This window comes from Microcaecilia unicolor, chromosome 5 (genome assembly GCF_901765095.1).
Source record: "Microcaecilia unicolor chromosome 5, aMicUni1.1, whole genome shotgun sequence".
Lineage (NCBI taxonomy): Eukaryota > Metazoa > Chordata > Amphibia > Gymnophiona > Siphonopidae > Microcaecilia > Microcaecilia unicolor.
In genome coordinates, this window is record NC_044035.1 from 119,677,363 (window position 1) to 119,701,816 (window position 24,454).

General features: G+C 40.7%; 1 protein-coding gene across 1 annotated transcript in view; it reads right to left on the reverse strand.

Annotated features, from left to right (window-relative positions):
- Window positions 1-1,555: 1,555 nt before the first annotated feature.
- Window positions 1,556-24,454, reverse strand: part of DLG5 (discs large MAGUK scaffold protein 5) — a 298,386-nt gene continuing 275,487 nt past the window's right edge. The window contains 4 exon segments of the mRNA XM_030203236.1: window positions 1,556-2,016; window positions 14,927-15,036; window positions 19,869-19,978; window positions 24,199-24,326. Of these exon segments, the coding sequence (XP_030059096.1) occupies window positions 1,913-2,016; window positions 14,927-15,036; window positions 19,869-19,978; window positions 24,199-24,326 (452 nt within the window). The 3' untranslated portion in view covers window positions 1,556-1,912.

The following is a 24,454-nucleotide window of genomic DNA, read 5'->3' on the forward strand; positions in this document are numbered from 1 at the left end:
CCCGACCTTCGCAAAACTTGGGCATCCCTTTCGATTATGCCCCTCTATGTGCGCATGTGTTTTTTTTTTCATTTGACAGCTTTTTTATTTGATAGCTTCCTATATATCATGAAATAAAATTTAAAATGCCTGTAAACTCTCAGCTTTTGAAAATACCTCACAGATTTTGTGGCCCACATCTGGAAATGCATATTGAGATGTGCTCCTGATATTTTGTTTGATGTTTATGGACTGAGTCAACCAATTCCTACCAGTCTTCTTGGATTTCTAGCCTGTGCAGTTTTAGTAGTGAGAAGGGCGATTCTCATATTATGGCCGTCTTTGGATCCTCCTTCCTTGTCAATGTGGTGCCAGTATATGATGCACTTTCTCTATATGGACAGACTGGATGTTTCCGGCAAATTTGGTAGAGTTTCTGGAACACCTTAACCCACAGAGCCCGCAGTAAAGTTCGTAATTTAGCTATTTAACTTATAATTGGCACAGACACCTGGATCTGGCTGGTTAGGTTTATTATGGGGGAAGGGGGTTCTTATTTTTCACGATTGTATTTGGGATTTTTTTTTAGTCTCTTGCAAAATAATGTTTGGTACTTGTGTTGCTTCTTCTAAGTTTTTTGGTTTTAATAAAAATGATTTAAACATAACATATAAAATTACTAAAACAGCACAAAAAGTTATTGCCGGCGTTTCAGCTATAAACCACGATGTTTTGAATTGGACGAGGTGCCACGTACCAAATTGAAGGGGAGAAGAAGTGGGTAGAAAAAAGTGGTTAGGTGGCAGAAAATTAAGGTAGCATCTTGTCTAAGAAGATGCCTTCATTTACTGCCACCTAACCATTTTTTATGGCCTTTTGTACTTATTCTTTGTTTTTGCGGAATCAGGTATTTGGATTTTTCTTCTTGGTAACTGTTAGCTGATAGTTTATGGCAGTGTTTCCCAAGTCCAGTCCTGGAGTACACTTTGCCATTCAGGTTTTCAAGATATCCACAATGAATATACATGAACTTGATTTACATAAACTGCCTCCAATATATGCAAATATCTTTCAAGCATATTCATTGTGGATATCCTGAAAACCTAACTGGCAATGGGGTACTCCAGGACAGGAATTGGGAAACACTGGTTTAAGGTACACCAATATGGTGGTAGCCATGGGGAGACAGCATCAGCTTTTTGACGTCATGCAGTCTCCTGTCATTAAACCTCCTTGCCTGCATCCAGACCTTAGGGACCATGGCTCAGCTCTGCCCCAGAAACTGGCACTTGTTCAGCCCTCTGTGATCACACCCTGGAATCCTATGAAAAAGGCTCTTCTCTACAGTCAGTAGGATGTACAAGGCAGCATGACTCCTTAGAATATCAGCCAATCATAGGCAGCATCTTCAAAATGTTTTTTCCTGAAGGATTGCCTCCATTGTAGAAAATGCAATAACAAAAAGAATAAAATACATAATATAAAAAAATTAAACATTCAAGTAAACATGGACAACCAAACACATGGAAAAAACGTTGTGGTTTTTTTTGTAAACTTATGATTCTAAACATACGACTGCAGCATTGCTTCATTCATTTATTTTTTAGAAAAAAAACACATTTATATGGTACCGCATCCTACTTTATGTAAACAAGTAAAAATTAAGATGAACAACTTCTGTGATCAATTCCTTCCCATATGCTTTATGGACAGAAATGGATAGATTTGTTCAGCATATTACACCCCTTCATGAAAACTTTCTTTTAGATAGATATACATATATAGATATACATATGTGTGTGTGTGTGTGTGTGTATATATATATATATATATATATATATATATATATATATATATAATGTATACACACACATACACACACACAATTTAATGGATGGATGTACGACAATTCTGACTACTTCCCCACAAAGATCTATAGAGGTCCAGCTGGAATCCACAGGACTTTGTTTTGCTCTTGGTCGACAGTTGTCATAATTTGAGTGCAAATACTTAAAAGGGCTCCTCCCTGGACAACACCTACAAATACAAAGGAGAAACAAAGTTAACAAAGAAATGAGGAAAAATGAAGGTGATTTAAAGCAGCACATCCCATCTGTACAGATCCATATATCACATTGACGATAATTATATAGGGGGCAATTTCCCCAAAGGTAGCCTGAAGTTAGGTGCTGGAATGATGCACACTAAGCACAAATTCTATAAAAGCAATTACAGAACACTAGCATAAGCCCACAGTTTTGTGCCTGACTTTAGGCGCAAGCACATACACCAGCTCACACCTAACTGAAGGTAATTAGGTGTGTAACTGCTAGTATTCTATAATTGGCACATGTGCTAGGCATGCTCCTAAACCATCCATGCCCCTGACCGATCCATGCCCTTCTCAAGTCCACTGCAGTTATGCGCTATATATTTTGCGCATGCAATTTGCAGAATCCTGATTAAGAGGTTAGGCACATAACTAGTGCCAATTAGTCACCAGTTATAGCCAATTGGTTAACACCAATTAGCAGCTAATTATCAAATTAAATTACATGTAACTGACAGTATTCCACAATTTGCGCACGAAACATTGCATGCTAAACGTAAAGTTGGGTGCACAAGTAGATGTTACATCTGTTACTAGAGATAATCTCCTAGATTAACATACTAACATAGTAGATGATGGCAGGCAAAGACCTGCATGTCCATCCAGTCTACCCAATAAGAAACTCATAGCATATAATGCAATATAACATATATCTTCTTGAGCTATCCTTGCCATCTTCAGGGCTAAGACAGTAAAAGTCTCCTTGGCACTGGATAAACTCCCCAACTACTGGAGTTGCCATTAAAGCCCACTCTAGCCCATCTAGATCTGACTAGCTATAATTGGGGCATAGACCATAGAAGTCTGCCCCAGCACTGGCCTTATTTCCCTATCATTGGAGTTACAAAGCACCACTAAGTTTTATTTGGATTCCATTCTCTTTCCAGATAGGAATCCTTAGCCCATGCATTTTAAAATTCTGTTACCATTTTTGACCCAGCAATTTCCGTGGGAGGACATTCCATGTATCCATCACTCTCTCCATGAACTCCATGAAAAAGTACTTCCGGACATTACTCCCAAGTCAACCCCCCTGCATCCTCAATTCATGTCCTCTAGTTCTACCATTTCCCCTTCTCTGGAAAAGATTTGTTTGAATATCAATACCTTTCAAATATTTAAATATCTATCATATCACCCCTATCCTTCCTTAGCTCTAGGGTATACACAGTCAATTGCTCAAGTTTGGATTGGATTTATTGACTTAATATACCTCAATTTAAATCAGTGTCAAAGTGGTTTACAATTGCTAAATAATTTTCAATATACAAATACACAAGTCATAAAAAAAAATCTTACATTATCAGTCCATCTTAAGGACTAACATCCATTAATTATAATATTGTTTAAACAGTAATAGTGACTTTTTGAAAAACAAAATAGAAGAAACTTTGTGAAGATCTTCAAAGAATTCCATAAAACAGTCTAACATATGAGAAAGTTATTTTCCTAGTTGATGAAAGCTTGATAATGTCAATGCCTGGGAGATGAAGTCCTTTTTGAGATGAATGCAATGCCCATAAAGGGGAATGTTTAATCAATTTGCTTGAAAGGTACACAGGGCGACCTAATTGAATCGCTTTATATACAAGACACAGCAATTTGAAATCAGTATGTTTAGAAACTAGCAGCCAGAGCAACTGATATAAGATTGGAGTAATGTGCTCTGTTTTCTTGCTCCCCCTTCTCTTCTCTACCCCAACTTGTGTTCAGCCATCTCCCTTGTCTCTCCCCCACCCTTCCCCCAACAGAGTCCAAGAACTCATCCCTTTTCACTTCCCCACCACTTCTACCCTCCTACCTCGATCCACAGCTTGAGCGGTATCAAAAAGAAACAGCACAGTGTGAGGCCTTTGAAAACAGAAATATGCTAAGACTTAAGGCATCCCGCCTCTTCCAATGCAAAGTTTCAACAGCACGTAGCAGGCCTTGAATGTGAGTACATGGGTACCGAAATGCCCAATACCATGCCAATAGCAGCTTTCAAGTGCTGTTCTGCTGCTGCTTTGCCAGCAGTGCTGGTGCCATGCCACTGCCCCTTGAATTCTGCCATCCTGTACAGTGTTATATACAGTGGGGGAAATAAGTATTTGATCCCTTGCTGATTTTGTAAGTTTGCCCACTGACAAAGACATGAGCAGCCCATAATTGAAGGGTAGGTTATTGGTAACAGTGAGAGATAGCACATCACAAATTAAATCCGGAAAATCACATTGTGGAAAGTATATGAATTTATTTGCATTCTGCAGAGGGAAATAAGTATTTGATCCCCCACCAACCAGTAAGAGATCTGGCCCCTACAGACCAGGTAGATGCTCCAAATCAACTCGTTACCTGCATGACAGACAGCTGTCGGCAATGGTCACCTGTATGAAAGACACCTGTCCACAGACTCAGTGAATCAGTCAGACTCTAACCTCTACAAAATGGCCAAGAGCAAGGAGCTGTCTAAGGATGTCAGGGACAAGATCATACACCTGCACAAGGCTGGAATGGGCTACAAAACCATCAGTAAGACGCTGGGCGAGAAGGAGACAACTGTTGGTGCCATAGTAAGAAAATGGAAGAAGTACAAAATGACTGTCAATCGACAAAGATCTGGGGCTCCACGCAAAATCTCACCTCGTGGGGTATCCTTGATCATGAGGAAGGTTAGAAATCAGCCTACAACTACAAGGGGGGAACTTGTCAATGATCTCAAGGCAGCTGGGACCACTGTCACCACGAAAACCATTGGTAACACATTACGACATAACGGATTGCAATCCTGCAGTGCCCGCAAGGTCCCCCTGCTCCGGAAGGCACATGTGACGGCCCGTCTGAAGTTTGCCAGTGAACACCTGGATGATGCCGAGAGTGATTGGGAGAAGGTGCTGTGGTCAGATGAGACAAAAATTGAGCTCTTTGGCATGAACTCAACTCGCCGTGTTTGGAGGAAGAGAAATGCTGCCTATGACCCAAAGAACACCGTCCCCACTGTCAAGCATGGAGGTGGAAATGTTATGTTTTGGGGGTGTTTCTCTGCTAAGGGCACAGGACTACTTCACCGCATCAATGGGAGAATGGATGGGGCCATGTACTGTACAATTCTGAGTGACAACCTCCTTCCCTCCGCCAGGGCCTTAAAAATGGGTCGTGGCTGGGTCTTCCAGCACGACAATGACCCAAAACATACAGCCAAGGCAACAAAGGAGTGGCTCAGGAAGAAGCACATTAGGGTCATGGAGTGGCCTAGCCAGTCACCAGACCTTAATCCCATTGAAAACTTATGGAGGGAGCTGAAGCTGCGAGTTGCCAAGCGACAGCCCAGAACTCTTAATGATTTAGAGATGATCTGCAAAGAGGAGTGGACCAAAATTCCTCCTGACATGTGTGCAAACCTCATCATCAACTACAGAAGACGTCTGACCGCTGTGCTTGCCAACAAGGGTTTTGCCACCAAGTATTAGGTCTTGTTTGCCAGAGGGATTAAATACTTATTTCCCTCTGCAGAATGCAAATAAATTCATATACTTTCCACAATGTGATTTTCCGGATTTAATTTGTGATGTGCTATCTCTCACTGTTACCAATAACCTACCCTTCAATTATGGGCTGCTCATGTCTTTGTCAGTGGGCAAACTTACAAAATCAGCAAGGGATCAAATACTTATTTCCCCCACTGTATACCTTTTTGTGCTACACAAATGTTAAGTAGTAGCAGTAGCTTTAGGGGCCTGTTTTTAGAGGTATTACATGACAAAAAAAATGTATACTGCATGCAAGCCTATTTATAACATAAATAGCTGGACAGTAAATGATGCTGCCGTTTTATGTTTCAACAATTTTTATTGATGATTTCACATAGGAACACATGCATTTGCTTAAGTACATGACAGGTCTTAAATTTGTCAAACGTCTGTACAATAATCCTAAGCTGCTATCATCAAATTTTTGTTTTGTTACATTTCCTCCCCTATCCCCCCTTATTCTTATTGCCTTTAACTTTTCCTTGTGCAAATAAAGAAACAGTCTACAGCATTGAACATTAAACTCAAACATGAATTTCCAATAGTTATTGCTCATATGTCATTGTATGTTTGATCCCCTTATTTAATATTATGCCCCCCTCCCACTCATCTCCCTCCCCCCCTTCTTTAAATATATCTCACCATGCTTCATGGTCTCTCGTGCCTATCCTCTTCACCTTCCTACTCTTCGGTATATGTGGTAGGGTATTTACCCCATTTTAGTGCTACTGAAAACTCTATCTGCCATTATCCTCACTGTCTCGTATTCCCCTTTCAGCCTCACCCAACCAAGATGCTGCTGTTTTATAAAAAAGGGTTGTGTCAGTCACGTGATGCTAGGCGAGGGGTAGGACGCCGCAAGACTGAGCTCTGAGGCCCCGATGTAACATCGCCCCCCTAGCAGCTTAAATCGGCGAATTTGAAATCTGTATAAGAAGGAAAGACAGACGGGACATCCCAGACTAGCGAGCTGTGGAATTCACAAGCAGAAAAACCAATAATATGTCCTCCAAAACGATGCGGAAAGACGGAGCACGAGGGAGAACGGGAGAAAGTAAAATGGCGGATCCCGGCCCCTCGGGGGAAACAGTGAGCTCCGCGTGGGCCAATGAAATAGCAGCGGAGGTATCGCAATTACTGGAATCCTCCGTGGACCTGAAATTGCAGAGAATTTCTGAGAAACTCGATGTCATGGATGAGAAATTAGAAGGTTTAAAAACCGACCTGACGGGATTCCAACAACGGCTATCGGAGCTGGAAGACAGGAGTGCCCAGCAGGAGGGTCATCATAAAGAATGGCAGCTGAGGATTACCCAGTTGGAATCAAAAGTGGTTGATCTAGAAAATAGATCCCGAAGAAACAATATCAGGCTGGTGGGGATCCCAGAGACTGTACGGGAAGTAGACCTGCGGGCCGTGTTGGAAACATGGCTGCCGAAGGTGCTCGATGCGCAGGAGTTGGCGAACAATTTAAAAATTGAGAGAGCACACCGTCTGGGTCAACTGAGACCTGAAGCGCAAAGACCTCGAGTGGTAATCTGCAAAATACTAAACTACAACCACAAACAGGAGGTTTTGAGGTTATGGCGATCCCAGGGCACGGTGTGCTACGAAACGCACAAGGTGTTGTGCTTTCAAGATTTTTCGACTGCAGTGGTGGCACAGCGAAAGCAATTCGTAGGAGCATGCACTGAACTCTACAACAGACGGATTCGGTTCGCACTGCTCTATCCAGCAAGATTGAGGGTCCAGCATGAAGGCCGGACCCGCTTTTTCGACACCGCAACGGAAGCGCTGCAGTTTGCCAAGCAGATACAAGGAGGCACGGAGCAGGCTGTCGAGGATGAAGTACGCTGAAGGAAAAAGTGGAAACCATTGCAAGAATGAGGGCTAAAGATTTTTCACAGTGCTCTGCCGAAGAGGCGGAGGATATTTAAAGCAGTAGCGGGAGCAGAGCCTTGAGTGTGCTACTGTTGTGAGACACTCTGTACAATTGCTTTAATTTCATGTGAGTTGGGAATTGCGGGTGGGCAAAAGTTCAATATGTATAACAGGTTGTTTTAAGAGATATGGTTGAGGTTTTAATTGAAGGCTAACTAGAAGGGGACGCCTCAAATATGTTTAAGGGAGGAGGGAATTTTCAAGATAAAGATGTTTAATCTGAATGTTGTTTGAAATGGGATTTCCCGAATATGTTAACGGGAGATGAGAGTTGGCAATATAAAGTGGCACAGTGGAGTGGGCCCTGTACATCTCGATAAAGAGGAAGCTGCAGGGGGGAGGGGCAGGGCGATAGCGTGACCGGTTCTTAGAGAGCACAATGTGTAGTGTATGGAAGAGGGGGAGGGAGGATGGGAGGGAGGGGGGGAGTGAACAGTGGGAAGAGGAAAAGGAGGCCTTCAATTTGTTTTTTTTTGGAATTCATTTGGTTTATTTTATTTAAATGTTTTTTTATCATTGGCTTCGCGCACTGAAGAGTGGCAGGGGAGGTTATTTCGGATAAAAAGAGGGGTGCCTAAGGGCTGGGAGGTACGCTCTCTGTTCAACAGGAAAAGGCTGAGACAGTGGAAATGGATGAAGTGGAGTGTTGGGGTCAGTTAAATTGTTATCTTGGAATGTAGGGGGAGTTTCTTCGCCCATAAAACGGAAAAAAATCTTGCAGGCTTTGCAACGCCAGGCGGCCGATATTGTGTTTCTTCAAGAGACACATTTGACGACGCAAGAGCATAATAAATTCCAGCAGGGCTGGGTGGGCACTGTAGTGGGCGCTCCTGCTAATAATAAGAAGGCGGGAGTATTGATACTATTTCGAAAGGGGCTACCAATATCTATAAAATCGGTTAGGAGGAGCGCAATGGGTAGATATGTCTTGATAGAGGTGGAGTTGGGGGGAATTCCCTACGTTTTCTGTAATATATATGCACCGAATGTATATGAGAAAAAATTTTATAAAGAAATTGTAGACCTGCTGTCTCCATATCAGGTGGGCAATGTGGTGCTGGGAGGAGACTTTAACATGGTATATGACCCAGAGATGGATAAGACTAGCAAGGGAGGCCCGGGGCCTCGACACTATTTAAGGGGGCTACCATTCTTGTGTTCTACATTGGAATTGGTGGATGCTTGGAGGGTGTTACACCCAGGCAGTAGAGATTACACTCATTTATCCCGGGCACATTCTTCACTATCCAGAATAGATTACATATTTATTTCACGTTACCTTTTTGCTAAAACAGTGGAGGCAGAGATTGGTCCGAGTGAAATCTCGGATCACTCTCCCATATGGGTACAGCTGGAATTGGGAGGAGACCGGAGCGGGTATAGGGGGTGGTCTTTTCCATTTGAGCTGTATAAGGATGCGAAATTTCGGGAAATGTTGCAGAGCAAATGGAAAGAATATGAATATAACAACAAAGAACATAAAGACCAATATGGGTTGTACTGGGAAACGGCAAAGGCAGTCCTGAGAGGAGAAATTATTAATTATAGGGCTTGGACGCGGAAGCGAAGGGATAAAGAAATATTACGCTTAGAAAAAGAAGTCCGAATACATCGGCTGAAATATGGGGCTACACAGACAGAAGAACAGAAATTAGTCTATCTGACAACCCAGAGAGAGTTAAATGAGCTCCTGCATGAGAGGGCTAAGAAATCTATACTGTATTATAAACACCAGTTGTTCCAGTATGGGAACAAGGCAGGAACGTTGCTGAGTCGATTGGCTAAGGGGAAAAAAGGGACGACTCGACTTCTACAAGTAAAACGCCAGGATGGCACAGTAGTCAGACGTGAAAAGGACATAGTAGAGAGTTTCCGCAGATACTATGCAGACCTGTATGGGGAGCCATCGGGGATAATACCAGATAGCACATTGTTTTTGGATAATATTGACCTGCCACAGATATCGACGAAACAGGAGGAAATCCTTGACGCCCCTATTGGGGAAGGGGAGTTCATGTTGGCCCTGCAACAGAGTGAGATACATAAGGCACCAGGACCAGATGGTTTTAGTATGGCTTTTTATAAGATTCTACAGGAACAGGTGACTTTACCTCTATTAAATTTATTTAACTATATGGCTAGTACTGCCACGGTTCCAGAGACTCTTGGACTAGCTAAAATTATTGTCCTGCCTAAACCCGGTAAGGATCCAGGGGACATGGGATCATATAGACCAATCTCCCTATTAAACTGTGATGTCAAACTTTATGCAAAAATTTTGGCAAATAGATTGGCCCGAGTGCTGCCAGATTTGGTGGCCTCTCTGCAAGTTGGGTTTGTGAAGGGCAGATCGGTGGTAAGTAATGTCAGAGCTCTCATCGCTTCCTTGGAGAAAGTGAAGGAGCAGCAACGGCCTTCTCTGCTAATAAGTTTTGATGCAGAGAAGGCCTTTGATCGGGTGGTATGGCACTTCATGTTTAAAGTTTTGCAGAGAGTAGGTATTGGGGGATTTTTTAGGAATGCAGTGGGGGCTCTTTACTCAGACCCCCAAGCGTACATGTGGATAAATGGGGTAGGGTCGCAACCGTTTTTGATAAGGAGGGGGGTGAGGCAGGGGTGTCCTCTCTCTCCGCTATTATTTGTTCTGTCTCTAGACCCATTAATACGAGAGATTGAGTCTCACCCGGAGATCGTGGGGGTTACCTGGGGTTCTGTTGGCTTTAAAATATCTGCATTTGCGGATGACTTATTAGTGCATCTTACAGAACCCAAGAGGTCGCTGGGAGCCCTGTTGGAATTGTTTCAGGAGTATGGAGACTTTGCTGGTTTTAAAATAAACTATTCCAAATCTCTGGCATTAACAGATACAGATAGCGTGAGAATGGAGTGGGGGAATGATTTTCCTTTAAAGTGGGCCAGGGAGTGCTTCAAATACTTAGGAGTACAGGTGGCCATGAGCACAAAGGCCTTTTACACTCTCAACTTTACTAAACTATTGGAAAATATGAGAGGTCGGCTGAAGCAATGGGAGGCCCTGCCGCTGACGTTACACGGGAGGGTTCAGCTGTTCCGCATGGTGGAGTTTCCCCGATGGCTTTACACACTACAGGTTCTACCGTTGTGCTTAAAAAATAAAGATATTAAGCAGTTCCATAAGTACTTACGGCAGTTTATTTGGGGGGGGGAAAAAGCCTAAAGTACCTTTAGACATACTGGTAGGCTCTTGGAAATTAGGAGGCATAGGGCTCCCAGATATTAAAAAATACAACCAAGCGTGTTTGTTGAGGCATCTGGGGGACTGGTTACTAGATAAACAAGACTTTACCCCGTGGAAATTGGAACAGGTTTATTTCTTGCCATTCCACCCACATTATCTACTTCACGAGGCAGAGAACAAATTGCCAAATAAATTTAAGGGAAGTTTGCTATTGGAACCAATGCGGGCGATTTGGCGAGATCTCAATAGCTATTGGGGGTTGGAAGGGGATATGTCGGATATATTGCCATTACAAGGTAACCCAAACTTCTCACCTGGATCAGAAAACAGGGTGTTTCGAAGGTGGGCCTCACAGGGGATTACGAGGTTGGAACACGTATTGGGGACCAGAGGAGGTCTGTTAAATTTGGGTGCTCTGGGGGTTGGTTTCACTATTAGCCACACATTTGCTCATCAGCAATTAGCTCATTATGTTAGATCCCTAAATATTGAAAAGCTTACTAGTGGACATGGGAGGAAAATCAGGGAATTTTTCAAAACAGTAACTGGGGAGCGGCTCACAGTATCGGGACTGCACAAGGCTCTATGGGCGATAGGTCCACAGAAAAAAACTGAAGCAATTACCGCACGTTGGGCACGAGATATGCAGAAGCCCAGCTTAGCGCTGGATTATGGCAAGTTGACATCTCGTATACCTGAGATCTCGATCAATGCGACATTACGGGAATGTCAATATCGAATCTTATATCGAGCATACATGACCAAACTACAGGTATTTAAGATGGGAGGAGTGCCGGACCCACTATGTTCTAAGTGCCGGCAACGAGACAGCACATTTTATCACTGCCTGTGGGAATGCCCCGGAGTGCAAAGGTTCTGGCATAATATAATACAGTATCTGGAAGCCTTAGTGGGATCTCGGATTAATTGTTCTTTTATGGGGATTATCCTTGATAAACATGAGCTCTTTGTCCTCCAACGAGGAAGTCAGAAGACACTGGTGCGCAAAGCCTGCCTGCTGGGGAAAAAATTGATTATGACTGGGTGGTTGAGTGTGGACCCACCAGAGTTCTGGCATTGGAGAAACAGAGTTCACGAGCTCTTATTGCATGAGCGTAGGGCGGTGGGAACTTCCCCGAAGAAGAGAACACAGTTCCTGGAGATTTGGAGACCTTACATTCAGTCCCTGGCGCTGCGTGCGCAAAGCTTAATATTGAATAGCTTATAAAAAAGTTCAAATTTTTTTTTTCTCAAGTTTTACTATAAGGGGGATTGAGTTCATTATATGAAGTATGGGGGCCTATTGGGAAGGGAGGGATTCACTCAAAGGGTGACGCAGACGAGCAGGGAAAGCCGCCCCTGATTCGGTTGCAGATCCTTGTTCCAGGGTACCCTATCAACAGTCCTAAAGGGAAAGGGACCATAGTTAACATAGAATATGATATCATGGATAACAGGGTTACCCTGGAAAGTCTGAACGAACAATGGCAGAGTGAATACTTATTAAGATTAAAGGGTGGAAGGAGAGGGGAGAGCGGGATACGAAGTTTAGAGGTTAAAATATGGTGCATAACGGTCAGTGGGTTGTTTGAAGGAGGGGGGAGGGAGGGGGTTGGGAGGATGATGGGGGGAGGGTGGGAGAAATTGATAAACTATTGATGATGGCAATTTAGATGTTTGAATATAAGTCCAATGTGACGTTTCAATGTAACATGTTAAATTTTACGATTTTGTTAAGCATTGTATCATCAATAAAAACCGTTAAAACATAAAAAAAAGGGTTGTGTTACATGTATGCTATGTAGTATTCTATCAAAGAAACTATCAAACACATCACTCCAATATAGTGTCACACTGGGGATTCAGATCTGAAGGATAAAATATATTAAATTTTAAAAAATAGCCTCAGTGTAACAGGGAGCCTGACTTTTATGCTCCACTGTAAATATTACCATCACAGGCTTCCACCACCTTCCGAAAAAAAACACAGAGAAAAACTCCCAGAATATTTCAAAAATTCTAAAGAAGTGGGAGAAAAGTCTGTGTTTAAAAAAACAGAAGGGAGGGTAACACAATTTAACATAATACAGATCCAAACACCCACAACACTAAATCTCACTATGAATATAAATCACCCAAATAGACACTAATTAGCAATCCCTCACTAGACTAAAATCCTCATTCAAACAGAGAAACCTTCCTGCAAGTAAAGAAAACTCAAAATAGAGCAAAAACTCTTATAACATTACTAGAATTGCTTAAACATCCATCCTTACTAATGAATGGATTCTAATTCTGACAAAAAATGTCAGATGTAAATCTATGGGTGGAGTTTCTCTGAAGGCGTGTCATACAAACGTTAGCCATTTTGAGCACATTGTTTGCTATGGATAATTTGTAAAGCAGTTTTTATGCACTGCTATGTGTTTCTCCTGATGAAGATAGCGAAACAGAAGGATTTCCTACTGTCGAGAAACAAGGAAATTGGACATTTTTTGCCAGAAGGATAATATAAATTGGACACTTTAATTTTGGAGAAACCCCACAGACTGTGAAAATCCTATGAGGCTGCACTTTTGTCAGGACAATTTGGATGTTCTGAGCTAAGTAAAGTTTATTTTTTGTCAGAATTAGAATCCATTCATTAGTAAGGATGGAAGTTTAAGCAATTCTAGCAATGTTATAAGAGTTTTTGCTCTATTTTGAGTTTTCTTTACTTGCAGGAAGGCTTCTCTGTTTGAATGAGGATTTTAGTCTAGTGAGGGATTGCTAATTAGTGTCTATTTGGGTGATTTATATTCATAGTGAGATTTAGTGTTGTGGGTATTTGGATCTGTATTATGTTAAATTGTGTTACCCTCCCTTCTGTTTTTTAAACACAGACTTTTCTCCCACTTCTTTAGAATTTTTGAAATATTCTGGGAGTTTTTCTCTATGTTTTTTTTTCGGAAGGTGGTGGAAGCCTGTGATGGTAATATTTACAGTGGAGCATAAAAGTCAGGCTCCCTGTTACACTGAGGCTATTTTTTAAAATTTAATATATTTTATCCTTCAGATCTGAATCCCCAGTGTGACCCTATATTGGAGTGATGTGTTTGATAGTTTCTTTGTTATAACTACACACTCGTTGCAGATTGTTTATTTGTGAGAATGTAGTATTCTGTGCCATACTTTGTATTGTTATTTGAATATTTTTACTGCTGTAATTGTCTATTGCTTATATTTAATCTTACTGTACATTGTCTTGAGTGAATTCTTTCAAAAAAGTGGTAAATAAATCCTAATAAATAAATGTTCAAACCAGCAAAAGCTAGCAGCAGTTACACTATAAGAGCAGGGCAGATCTAGCTAACTATTGTCCCAGCTGCTCAGCCAGATTTCTCACTGCATGGTGGCTTCTCAACCTTATTTTTCTTAATTGTATGTAGTTGCAAATATATTCATACAATATCATCAAATTAATCATTTGTCACTTTGGTGCTTAACATATGTACACCTACACGCTGATTTTCATTAGTTATTCATTTCAACACCTACAATGGGTAAGTCAGGTAGAGAGGAGACGACCTGGTGATCTTCACTGTTCACTCAAGTCCCCCACAATAACACCTGCTGCTGAAGTCTAGAATTATCTTAACATCAAATGGCACAGCTAAAATTATGGCTTTGTTTAAATAAGCATCCTTAATTTCATGATTCATTTGCAATTTAGTGTTTCACTATACCTAGAAAACATTAAAGATGACATTTGTTATGTTCTGCTGTCATAGGGGTACGAGAACCATGCTGAGTGTATAAATAATGCCTAGCTAGATTTGCAGTTGGCTTGCTAAAAGGAGAAACTGAATATCCAGTTGAATAAGGACACCAACTCAAAAACATGAAGGAGACAACACCAATTGAAATGAAACAGCATTTATGGACAGGAAAATCCCACTGGCACTGAGTGACCATGGACCGGATGAACCAGTCCTGATAACGTTACATTTATTCTAATACCTTCAGGAACTTGTGAGAATCTTCCCTTAAGATTATAAAATCCAAAAAATGCATCAGAAAAAACCCCCCCCATTCGATCCATCTGACCATAGTGACTCAGATATAGTATAATTGTCTAATAAATTGCCTTACAAACGCACAGGATATCTGAAATGCACTCTCATTACCGACCTGTGAAATATTTGCTGTATTCTTGCTCTATCTTTTGAGCACTTTCGTATTGTTCTTTGGAATGTTTTTGGGTAACCTTGTCCTTCAGAAAGATTGGGTCTTTTTGCTCTCTGTTAACGGAAAAACATCTTATTAAAATGATCATAGTTTTTTGGAAACTGAAAATTAGTACATTTTCAAACAAATTACCAGTAGTCGATGAAACAAAGAAAATAAAATCTTGGACTAGTGGTGCCATCTAGTGGACTTACCTATAAAGACCATATTCCATGAACATCATCACTTGGGGTCAATATTGAGCCAGCGGTGGTCGCGGTTTTTATAAATGCTGAACACCGTCAGCTAAGTTAGACCTGGCTATTCAGTACTAGGTCATATCTGAGCAGCAACACTGAATATCTGAGTCAGCAGTAGCATCCAGAAGTTTTGTGGGTATTGCCAATATTAAGTGCTGTACCCACATAGTTAGCCGGGAAAACAAAACTGTTACTTAAGTGGTCCTATTGCACTGCATTGAATATCAACGCTGTCCATATAAATCCCAGTACTGCAGCGGTCAGAGAGGCTATTCAGCGGCACTGCCTGGTTAGGTGATGCTGAATATTCCCTCCTGACCCACTCAGCACAATTTAACCAGGTAGGAGGTTCTCCTACTAGGTTAAATTATTTTGCATATCAAGCCAACTGCTATTATCCAGTGCCAGAATCAGATATACAAACTAGTTTCCTCCAGTTTGTTTCAATGAGAAAAATGCTTATTACAACTTGCTCAGATAGGTAAATTAAGGAACTGGGCTGTAAATATTTACAAATTTAACAGAAAACAAATGAGGAAAGCGTGGCTAATAGAATTCTTTCCAACCCTTCAGTATGTGAGTGCACACACTTATACCCATATACATCTACAATGTGTGTGTGTGTGTGTGTGTGTGTGTGTGTGTGTGTGTGTGTGTGTGTGTGTATATATATATATATATATATATATATATATATATATATATATATATAAAATGTATACACACACACATACATACACACAATTATTTACTTGCAATCCTGCCATTCAACCCTACTAGGGCAGTTTACTACCAACATTTATCAATATATAAAGCTGTACATGTCTGTCTGTGTATGTGTGCACACACACATACATTTGTATTTATATTTTGCTTATGTGCACACATGCATGGGGTGGGGCTAATTGGAAAGTGGGGAGGCAACTGCTAGGGGGCAGTTTAAGAAAATAAAGGCAGATCATGGGGTGGGGGAATAGTTCTGAGGGTTGGACAGTTAGTAGGTTGGTGGGGCAGGTAGGGGGCCCAGTGGTATCGGTAATTATTTTGGGGAGCAGTTGGGGTAGATTTGGGAGGTTGGGGCAGTAGTTTAGGTGAGACAGACAGTTGTGAGGAGGGAAAGATTAGGAGGTATGGACATTTCAGGGGGGTAACTTTAGTGTGTGGGCAGAGGTAGTGGAGAATAGGGAAAAAGCAGTTTGAAAGGAGCGACTGCCTAACTGCTATGTTTTCCTGTATATAAGTATCTATGCTGCAGAAGCTGGAACCACTTCTCCCACAGAAATACATTCACCCCCCCTTTTTTTTGGGGGGGGGGGGGGATTTATTTCTCTAAAATTCCCAGGCCAATCTGGCCCATTTTCCAAACTCAATGTTTCTTTTCTCTGCCATTCAACCCACTTAGGAGTAATGTCAGGAAATTCTTATTCACAGAGAGGATGGTCGAAGCCTGGAATACCCTCCTGAGGGAGGTGGCAGAAACAAAAACAGTGACAGAATTCAAAATGGCATGGGATGAATACAGAGGATCACCAATTATAAAATAGATGGTATAAAAAACTGTAAACTTAAATGGTTGCATGTGTGTGGATGTGTTGAGTGATGCTTAGCTGGCGATTCTGGCTGTGATGAACTAGGACCAATGCCAGGCATATTTGTACAGTCTGTATCCCACAAACGACAAGACAGATAGGCTGGAGTGGGCTTTGACAACAACTCCAATAGTTGGAATGTAAGAACCGGGCTGGACAGACTTCTATGGTCTGTGTACCAGAAACACCAAAGAAAGACCATGATCAAGTATTTTACATCACATTTATTACTGATGTAATCATGAATTGGTAATGAGTGTGACAGCTGAATAGACTGGATGGACCATTCAGGTCTTTGTCTGTTGTCACTTACTGTGTTACATACCAAGTTTCACCCTATTCCGTTTATTTTTATAGTTATTTTGTTCCGAGAGACAGACAGTCATTTGTTGACCCCTTCTATGTAACTCTTTCCACTTTCACTAGGATGGAAAGAATGGAAGAGGTTGGGTTGCCAACTGGCTCTACATTTTCAGGATAGATTAACCAATCCTGGTTTCACACTACTACCTGCAAGGACTTGTAGTTCTGGTGTCCCTAGTGATTTCCCTATCAAAAGCAAAACAAGCCCATAAAGCTTATTAGATAAAATCAGAAATAGATGCACCTGACCTGAAAACCTGGAGCTGATTGGAAACTCTACTTAATATCATAGCCAATCCTGTGTCATGGTAAGAATAAGGAGACTGTTGATCATACAGGGAGTTAGGTTTGGTTAACCAATCAGTCCAATAGAAAGGTATCAGCTACAATTTGCTGATATGTATTTCCATGTTAACCCTTTTGCTAAATAATCAATGTTTTTTATGTGTGCAAATGCAGTTTGATTATTACGCTCCCTCTCAGTACAAGTAGAAGTGCATATACTGCGCAACAGCATGAATGCTTTTAATTAAGGGAAAAGTAGATGGGATTATATTAGAGGAGGGGGCTGGCACCCGTGATTATCACATTTTCAAGTTATTCAATCATTTTTGCCCGTCCTTCTTGACATGTGCAAAGCACTCTCTGCCTGCACTGTGTACAACTGGCCCTCATATAAAACGGCAAACTTCATGAGATGATTTCCTTTGAAAAAGAGCTTAGTCCCACTGGTATTTAACTGCAAGCCCCACAGCGAGTTTCATTATTAAGCTGGTAAAGAGAATACAGACACAATGAATAACTGTTTATTAGATTTTAAATAATTATAACCATTCTTCCCATCTCTTGGCATCAAACTAAGAGGTGGCTTAGCACATTAGTAAATCTCTCTTATCTGCACCCTTCTCCTCCATTGCTACTCCAGACTCCGTTCATTTTATCTTGCTGCACCTTATGCCTGGAATAGACTTCCTGAGCCAGTACGTCAAGCTCCATCTCTGGCCGTCTTCACATCTAAGCTAAACGCACACCTCTTTGATGCTGCTTTTAACTCCTAACTCTTGTTCACTTGTTCAGAACCCTTATTTTATCATCCTCACTTTAATATTCCCTTATCTCTTGTTTGTCCTGTTTGTCTGTCCTAATTAGATTGTAAGCTCTGTTGAGCAGGGACTGTCTCTTCATGTTCAAGTGTACAGCGCTGCTTACGTCTAGTAGCGTTATAGAAATGATAAGTAGTAGTAGTAAGACTTCTTTCCACTGTCCTAACCCAAAGCCTTCTATTACTTTTTGTTGTGCGCCGTCTGTCCATCTATTTGCCTTACTAATGGACTTTTGATTGGATACCCTCTTGTGTCCTCCCTTCCCCTCTCTGTTCCCTTCTTTGTTTGCCTATTTTATAAAAGACAACACAGGCGTCTACATGTTATATGTGCTCCATCCAAACGTCTTCCCTGAACATGCCTACATTCAGGTTAAGTAAAAGTAGGCATGAATATTCTCCATACCTACACCCCGAGGTAATTTCATAAAAGCCCTATTCCGTGGGTGCACCAGGGATTAACCATGAAAAAGTTTATAAATTACCCTCAATCTGCTCTGCACAGCAGGGCTGTGGAGTCACAGTCGTGGAACTGGAACCAATTTTAGTTAGAGTCTGAGTCGGTAAAAATATGCTGACTCCAACTCCAAAATTTAAAAAAAAAAATAAAAACTTACATTAAAATATATGGTAAATTTATCATTTAAAATTAAAGCCTAGTATCAGTAGGAGTTGGTCAGTAGAAAAATAGTGGAGACAGAGATACAGTTGAAGGTTTGGTGTACTGACTCCACAGCCCTGCTGCACACATTTAAATGCACTGTACAAGTCATGACATTATTTGTTAATCTTTAAGTGGTGGTAGCTCTTTAAACTGAAAATGAGAGGAAAGTGGGGAATGAGAACCAGGATATCCAAAGACAGGATCACAGTAGTAATTCAGTAAAGGAAGGTTTACTGGAACACGACACAACGTTGTGTTTCGGCCTTACTCGCAATTCTGCAAAAATTTTAAATCAATGGTCTTTTTAAAGACCATTACAATTTATTGTTGCTACTTCTGGACGTTCATTTGTTATCAAATATACAGACTCCTGATGTAGGCCTTTCGGCCGAAACACAACGTTGTGTCATGTCATTTCGTGTTCCAATAAACCTTCCTTTACTGAATTACTACTGTGGTCCTGTCTTTGGATATTCTGGTTCTCATTCCCACTTTCCTCTCATTTTGAGCTTCTCCATGGGACCTCTTGAGTTCTCCATGCACGTAGATTCTCTTTTGTAGCTCTTTAAACAGCATGCCAATCATTTTTTTACATGGTCTATTCTGAAGTATACACAAAAGAAACCCTGTTCATGAGCTGAACATATTCAAGAACACTTTGGGAATGTTATTAAGTTCATTGACAATGCAATATTGTTAATTTTTCTCATGTGAACATTTATAGGATCAACTCTAACACTTCTAGAAGGTACAGGTCCTTAGGAATACTGAGATTTAAGGGTGGTCTTGCATGTGTAACATTGATACCTTTTGTTTTATAACTTACATCAGAAATCCCTAAATATTCCGCAGAAGGCAGAGAGAAACAGACTACTTAATTGTAGTTGTAGGAACCCAGGTTCAATGTATAGATATCACATTCACTTACTTGATTTGTTTAGAGTTTTTGTAGCGAATGAAAATGACAATGGGGTAGATGTGAATACTGTGAAGTCGTTCAATGGCATGAGGCGCAATGTCAAGGAGACAGTGACAATCCTAAAAGGAAAAACAGTTTGGAAACAATAAACACTCCATATCCTTTTGAAGGAAACTGAAGGAAGGCAGGGAGGAATGATAAATGCAATCGACTAACAGAAGATGCAAAATAGCTTGCAAATCAATCAATGCAAACATTGCTCCAAGCAAACATGCAGCATATGATCACACTCAGCTACAACAGAAATCAAAATTCATTAACTAAAATTAAAAAATGACATTCATAGATGAAACATGCTGAGTGAACAAAGATGACAAAATGACCATGGAAATCAAAGGGCCTGGGGCTTTGGAATTTCTTTACCATTCACCTCAAATTTTTTTGTGTATATATTTTTATACAATTCAGCTGTTTTACAGATATGGGTAGCCTTTTCAATTTAGAGTGGCTATATAAAGTCTACACCTCTTCCAAAATGTTCACCTTGTGTTGCCTAATAGCCTGCAAGTAAAATGCATTAAATAAACGGTATGGATAAATGGAATAAAAGCATTCTACAAAGCCAAGCGAAAAATATAGTCTAGAAACTTATAAGATGAAGGAGAAAAAAATATTGGATAGTTTGGATGGATCCGTGTCCATCCCATTTCTACTTCTATAGCAATCCTAAATATTTTAAGTTCACCAACCAAGGGAATTGGCTCAGGTTATGATAAAACTGTTCTGATTCACACAGGATGAATCTAGTAGCTCCTGTTGGTTCCCACTACTGGGTAGCACATTTTAAAGCAAACCTAACCACGGGGAAAAGAACTCCAGTCCTTAGTGGAGCGCATGATCTGGTGCAGGAGGTAATGGTGCTGGGGCCACTTGATAACAGTGATCATAATATGATCGGATTTGATATTAGCTTTGAAGTAAGTAAACCTATGAAATAAATACGTTAGCATTTAACTTTAAAAAAGGAGACTATGATAAAATGAGAAGAATGGTGAAAAAAAACAGAGGAGCGGCTGAGAGGGTCAAAAATATACATCAGGTGTGGATGCTGTTCAAAAACATCATCCTGGAAGCCCAGGCCAAATATATTCCACATATTAAAAAAGGAGGACGGAAGACCAAACGACAGCCGGTGTGGTTAAAAAGTGAGGTGAAGGAAGCTATTAGAGCTAAAAGAAAATCCTTCAGAAAATGGAAGAAGGAACTGACTGAAAATAATAAGAAACAGCATAAGGAATGTCAAGCCAAATGGAAAGCGCTGATAAGGAAGGCTAAGAGGGACTTCGAAAAAAAGATTGCGTTGGAGGTATATTAAAAGCAGGAAACGGCTGGACCGCTAGATGACCGAGGAGTAAAGGGGCGATCAGGGAAGACAAAGCCATAGTGGAGAGATTAATTCTTTGCTTCTGTCTTCACCGAGGAAGATTTGGGTGGGATACCAGTGCCAGAAATGGTATTCGAAGCTAACGAGTCAGAGAAACTTAATGAATTCTCTGTAAACCTGGAGGATGTAATGGGGCAGTTCCACAAACTGAAGAGTAGCAAATCTCCTGGACCGGATGGTATTCATCCCAGAGTACTGATAGAACTGAAAAATGAGCTTGCGGAGCTATTGTTAGTAATATGTAATTTATCCTTAAAATCGAGCGTGGTACCAGAAGGTTGGAGGGTGGCCAATGTAACGCTGATTTTTAAAAAAAGGTTCCAGAAGAGATCTGCCAAATTATAGACCAGTGAGTCTGACATCGGTGCAGGGCAAAATGGTAGAGACTATTATAAAGAACAAAATTACAGAGCATATTCAAAAGCATGGATTAATGAGACAAAGAGGCATATTTTCAAAGCACTTTGGGAGGCTAAGTTCCATAGGTTTCTATGGAACTTTGGGAGGCTAAGTGCTTTGAAAATGAGCCTCAAAGTCAACATGGATTTAGTGAAGGGAAATCTTGCCTCACCAATCTACTACATTTCTTTGAAGGGGTGAACAAACATGTGGATAAAGGTGAGCTGATGGATATTGTGTATCTGGATTTTCAGAAGGCGTTTGACAAAGTACCTCATGAAAGACGCCAGAGTAAATTGGAGAGTCATGGGATAGGAGGTAGTGTTCTATTGTGGATTAAAAACTGGTTAAAAGAGTAGGGTTAAATGGTCAGTATTCTCAATGGAGAAGGGTAGTTAGTGGGGTTCCCCAGAGGTCTGTGCTGGGACCGCTGCTTTTTAACATATTTATAAATGACCTAGAGATGGGAGTAACTAGTGAGGTAATTAAATTTGCTGATGACACAAAGTTATTCAACGTTGTTAAATCACAGGAGGATTGTGAAAAATTACAAGAGGACCTTACGAGACTGGGCGTCTAAATGGCAGATAATGTTTAATGTGAGCAAGTGCAAAGTGATGCATGTGGGAAAGAGGAACCCAAATTATAGCTATGTCATGCAAGGTTCCACGTTAGGAGTCACGGACCAAGAAAGGGATCTAGGTGTCGTCGCTGATGATACATTGAAACCTTCTGCTCAGTGTGCTGCTGCGGCTAAGAAAGCAAATAGAATGTTAGGTATTATTAGGAAAGGAATGGAAAACAAAAACGAGGATGTTATAATGCTTTTGTATCGCACCATGGTGCAACCGCCACCTTGAATATTGTGTTCAATTCTGGTTGCCGTATCTCAAAAAAAGATATAGTGGAATTAGAAAAGGTGCAGAGAAGGGCGATGAAAATGATAAAGGGGATGGGACGACTTCCCTATGAGGAAAGGCTACAGCGGCTAGGGCTCTTCAGTTGGAGAAAAGGCGGCTGAGGGGAGATATGATAGAGGTCTATAAAATAATGAGTGGAGTGGAACGGGTAGATGTGAAGCATCTGTTTACGCTTTCCAAAAATACTAGGACTAGGAGGCATGCGATGAAGCTACAATGTAGTAAATTTAAAATGAATCAGAGAAACACTTTCTTCACTCAACGTGTAATTAAACTCTGGAATTCGTTGCCAGAGAATGTGGTAAAGGCGGTTAGCTTAGCGGAGTTTTAAAAAGGTTTGGACGGCTTCCTAAAGAAAAAGTCCATAGACCATTATTAAATGGACTTGGGAAAATCCACTATTTCTGAGAGAAGCAGTATAAAATGTTTTGTACTTTTTTGGGATCTTGCCAGGTATTTGTGACCTGGATTGGCCACTGTTGGAAACAGGATGCTGGGCTTGATGGACCTTTGGTCTTTCCCAGTATGGCAATACTTATATACTTATTAACTCTGAAACAAGGTTGTGAAAAGGTTTAGATCAGGGGATGGGTATAAAAGAATTGCAAAGTTTCTGAACAGCTCAAATACTCAAGATGAATATAAAGAAGTAGAAGGTGCATGACACCAACAAGACCCTGCCTAGAGCAGGCCATCCCTCCAAACTGGATGACTGATACTACCAATGAGACGACAACGAAGGCCAAGGGCAATTTTGAGTCACTGGCTTCCATATCCAAGAGTGGTCAAAGTGTGTATTATCTAGGGACCCCCTATGGGGATGCAGGGGATCAGCCACAAATGTCGGTACGGGCTGAAAAGGGGGTATAAAAAAGCAGGGCCATGTGCGAAAAACAGTTGCTTCTTGGTAGGGCATGCCCCAACAATATCTCAAGCACTTCACAAATCTGACCTGTATAGTCCACTTAAGGTAGTTTCTAAGGTGGGGGATATGATTACTAAGCTTAATATTACTAAGCTTAATACGGTTATGATAATGTTGAAGCTATGAATCCAGTCTGATTTGTGAGAGAAAAGATATCCTGAATAAATTTGTTTAAATAAGTTATTATTAACATATTAAGGACACTCTTTAGTTTTGCAATTAAAAAAAAAATAATAATAAATAATAATAATAATAATAATAATAAAAGAGAATTAGAGGTATAGCATTATAGCCATAGGTGATACTGATCAGATCACCAATTTCTTTCAATGGAGAATATATTGTCTGTTTGGAACCCTTGCTTATACATTTACCACTTTAGTTTAAAAAGCAGAACTCAAAAACACCAGAAGGCTGCTGAAAGCTTATCGTCTAGGATGCTCACAGACAGTGGATATAGTCCCAGGTGAATATATGTATATTATCTACACAAAGCTGATAGATAATTCCTGGCACCTGCAAGCTCCTGACCTGTAAGCACACAGCGCCAGTCAGATACGGAGCGGATCAATTTCGTTTTCTTTGGTGTTTCAAGGCAACAGCCTAGAATTGCTTCAGTACTTTAAAGCAACTAACAAAGAAGTAAGATACCTTGTCTGTTATTTCCTTTATTGAAGCCACAGTTGTCACATCAAAATGTCCACTCCTGCGTTTATAGTCTATAAATAGACAGTCTTTTACGCCACGTTCTATGGCTTGTTGGGAAGCTTTCATCACTTCTGTATTATAGAATAAAATGGTGAATTAGAAAAGTAATTTTTGTTTCTCAAGTGCAAACCAAAACCTCCAGAGAACCTTACTTAAATTTAGATTAATTTTATACCATTTCTCAGTACAAACACTTCTC